The following is a 14,901-nucleotide window of genomic DNA, read 5'->3' as shown; positions in this document are numbered from 1 at the left end:
TCTTGGTCAAAAAAATTGATATAAAGTATCATAACCTAATGATAAAGCTGTTGATTTGTGTTGTATTTTATTTTTTATTCAAATAAATGATAAATCGTAAAACTCTTTTATTAAATTTCTTATAAGTTGAGGGTTCAATCTCTTTCTAGACAGATAAGTATTGTTCTTTAAAATACAGTCAAGTTATTGTAATTAATTTGTTTTTTTACATGTTTTAGCAAATGTAAGCTTATAAATCATAAATGTTTATTAAGAAACAGTTACTTCCATGGAAAACGACATATAGGTCAGTTGATTTTTCGAATTTCTTATCAAATCTTCAGTTATTTATTAATCTGCTTGATCTTTACTATGGCTATGTTAATTCAAGCTCACAATGTTCCAATTCTAATACGTTTTTCTAAGATTTAAAGTAAACTTTAATAAATAGTAATAGACTAATAGGTACTTGCAAGACTTGCAAGACTCTTGCTGCAAGACCAAGACCAGGACCAAGACTGGGAGCGCAAGACCAAGACCAAGACCAAGACCAGGTGTATTGGCGCAAGACCAAGACCAAGACTGGCTAAGTCTCGTCTTGTTCTTGCATTTGGGCAACACTAAAATTAAGGAATTAAGAATTTTCGTAAAACGCAGTATTATACCTTAAAACCCTGCGATTAATTTTTTTCTTCTGAATTATTTAAGTAAAAATATCTTATGGATTTCTATTCCAGTCAATACTCGAGAATATCGAGGCTCAAACACTTAATTAAAGGTAATAATTATTCGGTGCAGGATTACATAGATTACAAAGATGTGTGGACTTAGTGGCGCTATATTTGAAGATGTAATATCTTATAAATATAATTATAATTTTGTACTAAAACATAATTTATATATTATTTTCAAAAAGAGTAACTGCGGAGTTTCTTGCCAATTTTTTTCTGCAGAATCTATATTCCGAATCGGTGGTAGCTTTTCTTTTACAAATAATAGTCACTTAAAAATTTAATTTGTAAAATGATGATTCGAAATTGCCCTTAAAGCCTATTTGAAGAAATTAATTTTTTGTCTTGGTTCCAATTGCAGTTGTCTACTCGTATAACATACCTAATACCGTCATAAGTTGCAGTTAATTGTAACAGCCGGCTGATATAGCTACATATTTTGTTCCAAAAAATATATATTGATAATATTTATATAAATAAATACATATATCACACCCAGACTCGAGGAGGGAATCGAACCCGCAACCCCCGCAACAGAAAAAAATATCACATGAATCTGCTTCGCTACATATTTGATTAACAAACATTGTTTGACACAGATAGCTGATTTTTACATTTTTATTAAATTAATTATCGTCTGTATCCACACGGATGTTAGGATGTACTTTTGCACCATTAACTTCTAACCAGAATCCATACACCACTAAAACGAAATAAATAAGTGTACCTGAAAAAATAAAAACGTTCATGAACCATTGGCCCGGTTTATGAGTGATTTTTTATTATAATTTTTAATAAAAGGGAGCCACATGAAGCCTAATAAAAGGGCTGATCCCGCAAAAGGATATTTGAAACATCAGAGGGTTGCCTGAGAAAAAACACGATTTAAATTCGAGTAATAATTTTTCAAACGTCTCATTTTTGTAACTCCCCGTTTATTTGTTATTTAAATTATAGATACTTTATTGTACACCAAAACAAAATTTTAAATACTACGTGCAGATATTTACAGAGTAGTACAGTGGGCGGACTTATTTATTAATTTATTTATTTTCATAGATAGCTAATAAGCCATTTCTTCCAGACAAAACCCAATCACATAAATAAACGAAAAATAATAACAATAGATACTTAGTAATTTACGTTAATTCACGATTGAATAATGTAACGGTATCATAAAATTATGTAAATAAAAAAAACAATGTAGAACTTACATATATTAACCGAATTCATAAAAGGAGGAGAGTCTCAACTCGATTGTATTTTTTTTACATGTGTTACCTACTTCATAATTTTAATTGAGTAAACCGATTTTGTTGAAACTTTTCTTTAAACGAAATTTTTCCATATGGTCGAAATAATACGTATTCAATTTATTCTTATTTTTTGACTACCAACGTAAATTTATTGTCGAGCAAATACAATTATTAGCTTTATAACATTACTTATAAAAAGAATAGAACCAAGTCATATTAACAAGACACATTATTTAGTCATACTCGCGATTTTGTTTGGCTTTTTTCTACTTAATTCTCTTTGTCTCAAATTGTATCAAACGTTTTCTTACCACAGCTATCGTTTCTCATAGAGTTGGCTCATTTATCGCTACTCGGTCGAAAAATAATGAAAAAAAAAGTACTAGAAAAAAATATAACATAACTAACACAATTACTTATAAGTAATTTTTTAAACATTCATGGAACTGTTCATACCTTTACTTTTACAGTAATTTGAGACATCTGTGACCATCGCGTCTGCAACGTGGCCAACATATCGAAAGTTTGAAAGTGATATTCGCGCTAAGTCCCGTTAAATTACTTACCAATAGCAATTAACCCAAAGACGAGACAGAGTATCCAAGTTATGAAATTAGCATCAGAACTGTGTATGCATATTAACGTTATTAGTAGGAAGAGTGTTTGCGACAACCACATAGCTGACACAACTACCCATGATAGGAGAACGGCTGCTTTTCTCTGGAAATCATTACAAATTGAATCATTATTAGCAAATATATAACTATCAACCCATTATACGTGAGTCTCAATGACAAATATATAAATAATTTTGTACGTATACTTTTTTTTTAAATAAAGTAAATAAAATATGATTACACGAATACTGTTCTACTAAACAACTCAGTGAGATGTGAATCTGAATCGACAAGCTAATAAAATAAATAACAAATCAGGGTTAAAAGATAGCTAGTCTAGACCTAAAAAATATTAGCCGGTAAAGCTTTAGATTAGGAAAAACTGAATTTCGGGACCGTGGGGGGAAGGGGGGGAGGGGGGGAACGCTACCCCCTGGTACCACTGTCACACTTCAAAACCCCATGGTTATGGAGATATCCATGGTTAAAGTTTTGAGGTTAGAAGAAGAATTTCGTAGCTTTCACACTTTATTTTCACAATTCACACGCGTTTTTTCACATTTCACACGCTATTTTCACATTTTACACGTTATTTTCACGTTTTATAAGTTATTTTCAAAATAAAAACAATTTCGACTCCAAGAACTCAGACTCAACAAACGATACAACTTACGTTACTCATGCTCCGTTCCATAGTTTTCACATGTTATTTTCACATTTCACACTTGATTTTAACATTCCACACGTTAATTTTACGTTTTCACACGGTTTTATTAACAAACGATACAACTAATGTTTAACAACTGAGAAATAGATGTTTTAATAAAAAATGACAGGCCACTTATCGTTTCGCTCCAAAACAATGTAACCATAAATTCATTGTTTTTGTTTAAATAACTGTAAAGGCAAAGGTCTAAGACCATACAGCCTTGTTTCATGTTATGTTTTTTTTTTTATTAAATATATTTTATTTTTATTACTTACGTACGTTACTTTACGTACTCCTGTTCGAAAATAACTTATAAAGTTGTGAAACGGCGCTTGGATTGCACTGTCCGCAGCGCCAGAGCTAAGGTGAAGTCATACGCGGAGCTCAAAGGTATTATAATAGCTTTAAATTCTTCCTCTAAGCTCAAAACTTTAACCATAGATATCTCCATAACCATGGGGTTTTGAAGTGTGGCAGTGTTATCTTGTATAGATTCCCCTACACCCTCCGCCCTCCACACCCAAAAACCCCATAATTCGGTTTTTCCTAGTCTAGATCTTAGCCGATTAGCCTTTCAATTCAAACGTATTTTTTAGTGATAATCCTTTTTAGATTTAAATTTGAGTAAGATCTAACGTTGAGACTCATCACATAGCAGTTGGTTAGGTATCCCACCATCGGTCGGCTTTTTAAGTTCCAAGGTGGAACCGGTGGTGGAACTGTGTTATCCCTTAGACGTTGAGACAGATAATGCATATTGTATTACTTATTACGAGCAAACACAATTACTGTGTTATATATACTCAAAGGTGAATGTAATCATCATGCTGAAAACCTTATTTGTCTGATGATTGTCAGAAACATGTACATTGTACATCAACATGTTTTTCCTGTTGAGACAATTATCCTTGAAAAAATATCAGTCTTTTACCACACATCTGAAGCTCTTTCAAGCAAAAAATATGTCCGAGCTTAATAACACTTTCTTGTAAAAATATGAAATAGGTATTTACTTTTATTACGATTTTGTGTTTCGTTGTTTTCTAACATCTGTTGTAAACTTTTTGCCTTATTTCATTAGAGTAAAATATATGGCGTCCTTACGATATGGCCTACTTCTGATTTAATATAACAAAATGCTTTTCGTCCGAAGTAGAAACTACACAGCTTTACTCATTAGTAACAATGTCATAATGTTTGAGCTGAGCTCATTTAAATAACCAAAAAATATCCTATTGTTATAAATAACAGTATAAGAAATACTTTAATATATATGCACAAACCTCTTTAATTCCCCATAAAACACAAGCGTGCATGGCGAGCATAATAAAGCAGTATATGACTCCTGTAACACTAAAACCATAAGCATTTCCCCACACATATCGAGTGCAATTCACGCATTCTTTCATTAACATAACCTGGACTATTAGAGCAATGGCGCATATCAGGGTAACACACTGAAAAAAAAATTTTTTTAGTGCCGTTTTAGTAATAATAATATTATTTATTTTTTTTATTTGGCTCACTAACGCTTAAAGTAGGCCGAGTCTGTATCTCTCGTCCAATGACAACAGTAAAAATTGAGAACAATGTAACGCACACTGTCTATCTTCAACATAATATTTTGTTTGACACATATTTACTTAACTATAATTATTCATTAACAGATATAACATTAAACCAATTGCTATTCGATACATTAAAAATGTAATTAACAAAATATTTTCTCAGTGCTATATTAATTTTCTCCTAACCAATCTTAGTACTTTTATTCGAGTACAGTACAGTAACAGTATTGAGTCGTTACAGAAGAGTAGTGGCATATAATGTTAAGTAAAGTGTGAGATCTTTCAGTGAATTGTACCAACTATTGTCTATACATGTATGGTACAAAATGTTGGAGCAAAATAATTTATTAATAGTATTTTTCACTAGGATGGCAAACAAGCGGTTACCGTAGTGTATAGACGCCTGCAATACCAGTAGCATCTCAAGCGCGTTGCCGAGAAGAAGTTATGGCTACCTTATTCACAACAAAAATATTTAATAGCTTCAGAGCAGTATTATTTGACTGTAACCTTTTGTAAGAGTGAGGATCTTACCCAATGGGACTCTTACAATATTGAACAAAACTTTATGTAACTTTTACACTAAAGTTCGTCACAAAGAATTTTGAGGGGAGTTTAAAACAAAGGAACTACTACTATTCGTGTCTTGGAAATCATTATTTATAAAATATGAATATTTTTTTTACCGACAATTATAAAAAAATATAAATAAATATAAAAAATCAAAAATCAAAAAATAATTAAAAAATAATAATGATAAAATATGAATAATATTTTTCAATTTTACATACATTATTAAATAAAAAATAACGAGTGCAATTAGAAAAAAAGAAACAAATAATAATCGACGGAGGATTTTAACCATGGTCCTTTCGATCGCGACCAGTCGATTTCCCACCTGAGCTATTACAACTTTACTAACAGTTGCAAAATTTACCTTCTTATTCTAACGATATTTTTTCATTGGCTTAAAACAGGGATAGAACGACATTTCCTAAAAATAAATCCTAGCGAGATTTATTTATCTCCCCCGAAATTCCCTGCATACTAAATTTCATGAAAATCGTTGGAGTCGTTTCCGAGATTCAAATTATATATATACAAGAATTGCTCGTTTAATAGTATATAATAAGATAAGCTGTGATTACGTTTTCATCACAAATTTAATTTTCAGTGACAAAAATCAATGGAATATTATTAATCTTACCTACTACTTATAATATTTAATATAATAAAATATTGTTTCCATTAAATGTATGAATAATTCAACAGAAAACGTTAAATTCAGTACGAATTCTACGACGAAAATAACGTTTTTAATCTATACTTCACACAGTAGTCTCCTTCAATAACATTTAAATTGTACTTTATATTGTACATGAATATAATAATACGTATTCAGCTATAAAGTTTAGTATCTTCATATTACAGTTCTAAGGACACATTCCTGCAAAGGACCGAGGGATGGCAAAACGGACTACTATGAATATGAATGAAAAAGAAAATAAATTTCAAAGAAATAGTAAAATCATTATCAAAATATCGGTAACCGTACGTAATAATGATTCTATGAAATGATAAATTTGGGTAAAATTGAATAATTGCATATCACGTGCAAAGGTCACCAGAACTGTACTTACAAAGATAACTTCCGAGTGGTTTTGGTTCATCTGTAAACACGAGTCAACTAACAGTATTGCAATAAAAAATTCAGATTAAATAACACGCTAGCTGAACTAGCAACAATTTTTAAGTAACATATAGTTTATCTATCATCACATCTATTATATTGGACTCCACTCGCTTTTGACCCCTTTTAGTTTTTAACCGACTTCCAAAAAAGGAGGAGGTTTTCAATTCGACTGTATTTTTTTTTATGTATGTTACTTCAGAACTTTTGACTGAGTGGAGCGATTTCGACAAATTTTCTTTTAATCGAAAGGTAGTGTGTGTCATTTGGTCACATTTAAATTTGAGATCTAACAATAACTTTTCGAGTTATATCTAATAATGCGTTTTTACTTGACGCTTTTTTCGTCGATCTACGTTGTTTTATACCGCATAACTTTCTACTGGATGTACCGATTTTGATAATTCTTTTTTTGTTGGAAAGGGGATATCCCTAGTTTAGTACCATGATAAGGAAACCATGATCTGATGATGCGATCCTAAAGAAATCGAGGGAAACTCTCGAAAATCCGTAATAACTTTTTACTGGGTGTACCGATTTTGATAATTCTTTTTTTGTTGGAAAGGTAATATCCCTAGTTTGGTACCATGATAAGGAAACCAGGATCTGATGATGGGATCCTAGAGAAATCGAGGGAAACTCTCGAAAATACGTAATAACTTTTTACTGGGTGTACCGATTTTGATAATTTTTAATTTAATCGAAAGCTGATGTTTATCATGTGGTCACATATAAATATTATTGAGATCTGATAACTACTTTTTGAATAATCTTTGATAACGCGTTACTTGACTATTTTTTCGTCGATCTACGTTGTATTACTCGTCGATGTAATTGAAGTCGGTTTTTTTTTCGTTTGCGAGCAAACACAATTATTCATTCATTGGTATACACTACAAAGTTGATTTAAAATTGAAATTTCAACAACTGTCAAAACACGGCCAGAGAAAAAGCTTTGTGTTAATATGAATGTTGTTATTGGAGGAGCACTTCCGCAAAAGGATTTTATTCAAATTAGCTTAAACGAGTTACTCACTGTTATTATTCATTAGCAGTATTTTTTAAGAATTTCGCATTCATATAATGTAACTTAACAACGCGTTGGCGCAACGGTCACAGCACTAAGCTGGTTTGTGGCTATTGTGCTAGCGGTTGCAGGTTCGATCAACTTCGATCCCCGCGCACATGACAAACATTTGTATTGGCCATACAGATGTTTTTCGTTGTCTGGGTGTTTGTGTAGTCTTTGTGGGTCTCCCCACAGTGCCTCGGAGAGCACGTTAATCCGTCGGTTCCGATTGTTATCATATACACCTTATGGCGAACTCATGGGAATATATCCGCTAACCCGCATTGGAGCAGCGTGGTCTCTGATCCTTCTTCTACATGTAAAAAGAGGCCTATGCCCAGCAGTGGGATGTTAAAGGCTAAAGCGTAAACATAAATAACGTAACTTATAATAATAGTCATGTGATACAAAGAATTATATGATTTTGTGGTCAAATTACAGTGCGAAATTTCTCCACTAGATAGTTCTTATTATTAATGCTACTGACTGACAGTAGCGCTAAGGAACTATTCAGCGTGATCTATATATGAGTTGGCATTGATTGTCTCCATTTAAATAAAAATATTTTGGGTTTGTTAATAAGCGTCTGGCATGAAATCTTCTGTTTTCTTTATGCCATTTCAGTTACGTGCGTCTTTGTCTTCATAAATTACATAGTTCCAGCTCCAATAAAATATACTTTGAAATTATGTTGTGAGCACATAAGGGAGACAATCGGTACATGATATTGGCGAAATGTGCAGAATATAATTAAATTCTTATTGATCAAGCAATAAGATTGATATCATGTTTATGGCTAATGGTGCTTACTTATCTAGAAAACATAATCACTTACTATTAAAACGACACTTGCAACAATGGCACCTGTACTGAGTGAATAACAAAAGAGGAATTTTTTTGGAACAATACGATTAGGCATCACCATATTGAAGAAAAAACTTTTAAACGAATATTTGATATGATACTACGTTACTTAGCATGATTTTACGTCGCGGCCAACTCGATTTGTACCACTTTTACTTTTTAATAAATAATAATAAATGCCTGTACTTAAGTCTATATCTTATATATATTCTTTATTGCACTTAAAAGTCCATACAAAAATATTTGTACAATGGAAGTTGGCAAGAGTGAAACTATCTCTAAAAGAGATCTCTACCAGTTTACCCATATCCCCATCCAACTGCTGGCTTTAAAATACACAGGCCGAAGACGGGCAGCAGCGTCTTTGGTGTGACAAAGCCAGCCCTGCGGTCACCAACTCATATGAGTTCACGCAATAATGTCTGGCGCGAACTTGGGAAGGTCTAAGTCCAGCAGTGGACTGTGATAGGCTGAAGTGATGTGTACTAAAAAAAAGAATATAAAGAAAATTAATATGGTTAATGCCAAAGGTAGATTTTTCCCTAAAAAAGATCTTATCCAATCAACCAATGGTCATGAGCGTACAAAATAGCTAAAAAACTGTAATATAATACATACACATACACACACATGAACATAACATAATCGATAATTATATAGGTACTTACATATTCACTAAATAGACGATTGTAAATTGACTTATGAAATAAAGTGCTCCTTTAATTTACATTTGAAAGAAACAAGGGAAGGACTTTTTGGATGCTTTCTAAGAGCTTGTACCACAGTAAAGAGGCGCGTACCTCAAATGAATTTAATCTGAATTTAGTATTGATTCCAAATAATGATATCGTAGAGTAACTATTCTGGGACTCCTTTATGAAAAACATGAAAAAATTCTCAAGGTCAATGTCAAAATATTACACAGGAGAATTTACATAAGTATTCATAAGATTTCTATAATGAAGATCCATTAAATGTTAAGCGAATTCTTCAAATTCAAATTATATTATTTCATAAAATAAACCCATTTCGTAGATATGAGACGAATATAATTATAATAATGTACGTGTAGATCGTTAAATATTGTTATAACAAACAAAAATAACACATGTCGATCTTTAAATTAAATCACGGTTATTTGTTTATTTTCCTTTAAATAATTATAATAAGCTCATCCACCCGTTTATTAATGAATTATGAAATTAATTTACATAAATTAGGAAAGAGACGAATCTGCAATATGAAAAATATCAATGGTATATTTTCACACAAATTAATTGCCAAAGATCTTTTATACATCAACATAATATATCCCTACTTAGAAAGGAACGCCTCTATCGTCAAAATATAATTGTTTAAAATAGTACATAGTAGCTAAGGCGCGGTACTTTGTTCTTTTTTGTATGAAAAATTAAGATTGACGTATACTTTATGTTTTACTTATTATACGATTATAAATATTTACTGACAAAAAATGGTCACGTGTAAAATTTGCCGCAGCCGGACTGGAACGTTATTGAAGATTACAGCCAAGTAATACCTACTGTTCTCTAGTAAGGTTGCATTACTGTGGTAAAGTACTGTTGCCAGAGAAAAAAATATCTCTTTTTTAAAGGAAGAAAAAAGTAAAACACGTAATAGTTTCAAGGGTTTATTTAAATATTTACTATTAAGGTATGATAATATAATATACTATAGGCTTAAGCAATACTGAACAAAACAATAAAATTTACATAATATGACAAACTTCTATAGGTACTTGATTGAATAAATTATTTTAAAAAAAAAACCATCTCATTACGGTAACAGATTGCATGAAATTAAAATTAATATTTACATTATTGTTTAACTATTCAATCGGTACATAAATTAAAATTTACGAATCTCTTTTATTAAAATTAAAACACTAACATGAAATCAGATCGAATTAATAAGAAACGTGTAAAATTACAAAATGTATATTTCTCGAAAATTCCAAATATGGCATACAATTATACTACAATAGATATTCAAAAGTTACGCCGATTATTTAGGCATAGATAATCAATTCCTAGTCTATGGTTCGTATGACTGCGATATCTATGACAATTCCAACATTTCATGCCGAAAAGCGTTCAACACATTGTCGATTTTTGTTTCTATAAAAAAATCCTGAATACATTTTATTATCATTAATCAAATTCCAAGTGCGTAAATCTGCAGTGTGTTGTTACAAAGAAACCGACCCACAAAAGCGTACCTAATTGACCAGTCAGCTTAAAAATATTTTTGAAAGTATTCACTCTATTTCAAAACCTTACAATGTAAATTCTTACTAATATATTGATTGGGTCGCATTTGTAGATCGGTTTTTATAGGTAAAATAGTTGAAGTCAAATGCCAATAATAATACCTTACTATGTTCAGTTTAAATTTATTACCAATGTAACTTGTAACGTTTTTAAGAAACAATATTTTTATTTGTGCCATAAGCTTAGGGCAGATGTCAACTAAATTTGAATATTCTAATGGATCATTATAAATAATCCATAATATTAAATTACATAATAGTTTATCTCTGGTTTTTAATATAATGTACAGACCACTAGTCCAAAGATATTTTTCTTTTTCGAAATCAACAATTTTCAAAAGTCAAACCGATTTATATTTGCGATTATGTGCGATATGTTTTTAAATCGAAAAAACCGTGTAAATTATTTGTATTCGTCAAAAATTGGTACGTTTTCAAAAATTAACCTACCAAATGACTCACTATACGTCTAAATTAAGGAATATCATGCAGTCTTAATATTTACTCGAATAAAATTTCAATTTTTCCATCGTATTCGTCGTCCCATTTTATTAAACAACTCCTCAAAAAGTCCAGATCTATCCCATTCAAAATAAATTGTATCAAAATCTTTGTTAACTCAAAAAGCCGGATATACTTTATTGGTTACGTTACATTAACAATCCTAATATCAGATTTCTTTATAAGCTAATACCGTAATATTTTTATACACGTGGAATATATGCTGATATACAAGCATAACCTTAACAATCTCCTTAACCACCATTAAGCTTAAAGACTATAAAAACGGATCATACATTAAAAAAAAGACCTACTGATGTTAAATTGTCTATGGGCCTTTTCAAAACCATGCGAACTCATAAAGAAACCAAATATTGGCACAATCTACTACTTCTCTAAATCGAAAACGTTTATTTGTGACTCGATTATTTTATACTAACCTACCATCCAACACTGGAAAATATCACTTAAAACGCTTATGTTCCAAATAAACCAGGAAACCATTTTTATTAATTCCAATTTTTAAATAAACTCCAATAAGCTCAGTTCTTCTGCCGTTCTCTGGAATCTTCCCTGCAAACTGCTCTCGGCGGTGAATCGCGTCCTTTGTGACCTTTAGCTGCTTTTCTTGATCTCTTGAACTTGGCCACGTCATCTCCGAATACGTCACCGGTTCTCAAAGCCGAGATGAGGTCGTCGAATTCTCCTTTTTGTCCATTCGTCAGGGTGCCATCTCTGGAATTATCTCCGGAGTGACCGTTGCAATCTGATGTTCCATTGGTTTTCCCGAGAGATTTACCAACCGAGCTTAACAGACTCGAGCCTTGTTTCCTTTCCATCGTGCGTTTCTTGAGCTGTAGAATTTAAAGGATATATTAATAATAACTCCCAAAAAGACATTTTTTACTTAATTATGTACCTACTTGCATAATTTTATTTTAACAATTATCATGATTCATCATTTTATCTATACAAAGTAACTGGACAAATATTACTTCTACCTTTCACATCAACTTTTAAATTATTTCTCTTTTTAATATTAAGATTAATTTCAAATTTTTTTTATTTATAGTATAAATATATCTCGGATTCGATCTACGTTCATGGCAAATATTTATATAGGCATATATTTTTTGCCATAATCTGAGCTATCGTGCTTGTATTTTGTGTGTTTCTGGACCCTCGACAAAGAAATAAATTTTTGCGGGTTCGTCAAGTGTGTTGCGTTTATTTATATTTAAGTATTTTATTTTTTTATTTATTTATTTCCGTATTTACACAACATATTCAAGTAACAAGTGACAAAAAAGGAACAATCAGTTTCTAGGTGTAATTTGAAAGCAATTACTATTATGATCTCTACTTCTCCTAGCTAGGTAGCTGAGCTATCTTGTACTAAGGAGAAGCGATTTCCCTCCCAAAAAATTTATTTTAAACTAGTTAGCCTGACAGACGTTGTTCTGTCCTAGATATTATCTCGGTTCATCATTTCATAAGAAATTTCTAGAAAATAATGGTAAACTTTAAAAAAAAAAACTGCCGAATCGATCCGTTAAAGTATATCGAAAATATTATTATTATTATCATGAAGTATTATTATCATTAAGTATTATTATCATTAAGTATTATTATTATTAAGTATTATTATCATTAAGTATTATTATTATTAAGTATTATTATCATTAAGTATTATTATCATGAAGTATTATTATCATTAAGTATTATTATCATGAAGTATTATTATCATGAAGTATTATTATCATTAAGTATTATGATCGCGCACCTCCAGCTCGTGGCGCGTGCGGCGCAGCTCGTCGTGGCGGCGGCGGCGCGCCGCGTCGCAGTCGGCGCGCGCCTCCGCCAGCTGCGCCAGGAAGGCGTCCAGCGCGCCGAACAGCTGCTCGGGCGACGCGCTCGCCTCCTCGCCGAACGCAGCCGCGCACGCCTCCAGGCGGCTCTTCATGTCCTGTTTGCGGCGCGAGAAACATTTAGATACGTCCGTTCCTATGGTGAGCAACTTAATGCTTGTGTACAGGTAACAGCCGACTGTTGCGACTAAATATATATATGCATATTTAGATAGAAACAATACATATATAAATACAAATATTACACCCAGACTCCAACCCGCAGTACAGATAGCAAGGCACTGCAAATTGCACCAACGGGCTAATCAAAACTTTATGTAATTTTTTATATCTACATATATCTATACTAATATTACAAAAGTGAAGAGTTTGTTTGTTTATTTAAACGCGCTAATTTTAAAAACTACTGATCCGAATTGAAAAATTATTTTAGTGTAGTCCATTTATCGAGGAAGGTTATAGGCTATATATCATAACGCTAAGACCAAAAGAAGCAGAACATCAATGAAGAATGTTTCAAAATAGGGGGTTCTTTTTTCCTTTTGAGAGCTTTTACTGCGTGCGCTGTGAAAACAGTTAAAGTTTCGCAAAAATCATTTATAAAAGAATTGATCCCCTTTAAAAGTTCTAAATAAAGTCCGCGACAGCATATATCTATCTTTTAAGGTTGGCTCACTATAACCTTTTTTATACTAACCAAGTTTGTTCTAAAATAATGCATTATTTGCGAAGATGTTTTTTTTTTAAACATGATATTAATTCTTATCTAAATAAATACGTTATTTATCACAAGTATTTATCACAAGTATTTAATTTAGTGCAAAATAGCCTTTTAGTACAAAATAGCCTTCTACATAATTCGATTTTAATGAGTATCTCAGGAGATATCGCAATTTTAAAATAACATCGCAACAAAATACTGATCAAGTATTACGCGCGCCTCTGTTCCACGCGGACGAAGTCGCGCGCAGAAGCTAGTACGTTATATACCTGATTCAGCGTGTAAATGAGCTTCCGCTCTGGTACGAACCTGGAACAGGTCCTCGAGCTGGGTGAAGGAGCACACGGCGTGGGCGTGGAAGTCCCGCATGACGGGGACGAAGGCGTCGTGCGGCTGGGCGGGCGCGGGCAGCGAGGCGTGGTAGTCCAGCTCCCTCGCTACTTCACGCAGACCTGCCCGTAGCGAACTCACGTCCTTTTCCAGCTGTTCCACACACACCTTGGCCGCTGCACGTACGTGAGGCAAATCCTCCTCCAGCAGTAGCACGTCTTTGAACTGAAACCAACTGGATCTTCGGGCATATGTTCTTTATATATTACACTTTGAACTTAGGTAGAGCACAGCAGAAAATATCCTGTTTAAAATCTTGAGCAACCCTATTGTGGAAGCACCTTGACTGTACATAGAATCACAGCTAAATAACACTGTTCTCAAGTAGTGTTGCTAGAAAAAAAAGTCCGCACTTGGATCGAACCTACGAGCGTCGCGTTACAATCTCAAGTTTTTGCCACTACAAGTTAAAATATATGGTCTTTTCTTAACCGAGACCTAAGGTAGGGTACAGGAGGATATATCCTTCTCAAAATCTAGAGCAGCCCGACTAGGGAAGTACCTCGACCTTGCAAAAGATCACACAAAATAATACAAGTGGTTTTGTGTTCCTGTGGTGAGTAAGGCGTCAAGAGCTCCTGGAGTTTAGGAGTAGGATCGACAAGGCGCTTGAAATGTCTCTGATGTCGCAGGCGTCTATAGGCGACG

General features: G+C 32.7%; 1 protein-coding gene across 1 annotated transcript in view; it reads right to left on the bottom strand.

Moving 5' to 3' along the window:
• Window positions 1-10,425: 10,425 nt before the first annotated feature.
• The window catches only part of LOC123661120 (disheveled-associated activator of morphogenesis 1), a 35,209-nt gene continuing 30,733 nt past the window's right edge, over window positions 10,426-14,901 (bottom strand). Inside the window, exons 16-18 of the mRNA XM_045596115.1 lie at window positions 14,173-14,418; window positions 13,058-13,240; window positions 10,426-12,128 (exon numbers count right to left, since the gene is read on the bottom strand). Coding sequence (XP_045452071.1) covers window positions 11,817-12,128; window positions 13,058-13,240; window positions 14,173-14,418 — 741 coding nt within the window. The 3' untranslated portion in view covers window positions 10,426-11,816. The remainder of the gene's footprint in view (window positions 12,129-13,057; window positions 13,241-14,172; window positions 14,419-14,901) is intronic.

The sequence above is a fragment of the Melitaea cinxia genome, chromosome 16 (genome assembly GCF_905220565.1).
Source record: "Melitaea cinxia chromosome 16, ilMelCinx1.1, whole genome shotgun sequence".
In the NCBI taxonomy this organism is placed as follows: Eukaryota; Metazoa; Arthropoda; class Insecta; order Lepidoptera; family Nymphalidae; genus Melitaea; species Melitaea cinxia.
This window is presented reverse-complemented; position numbering and strand designations above follow the sequence as displayed.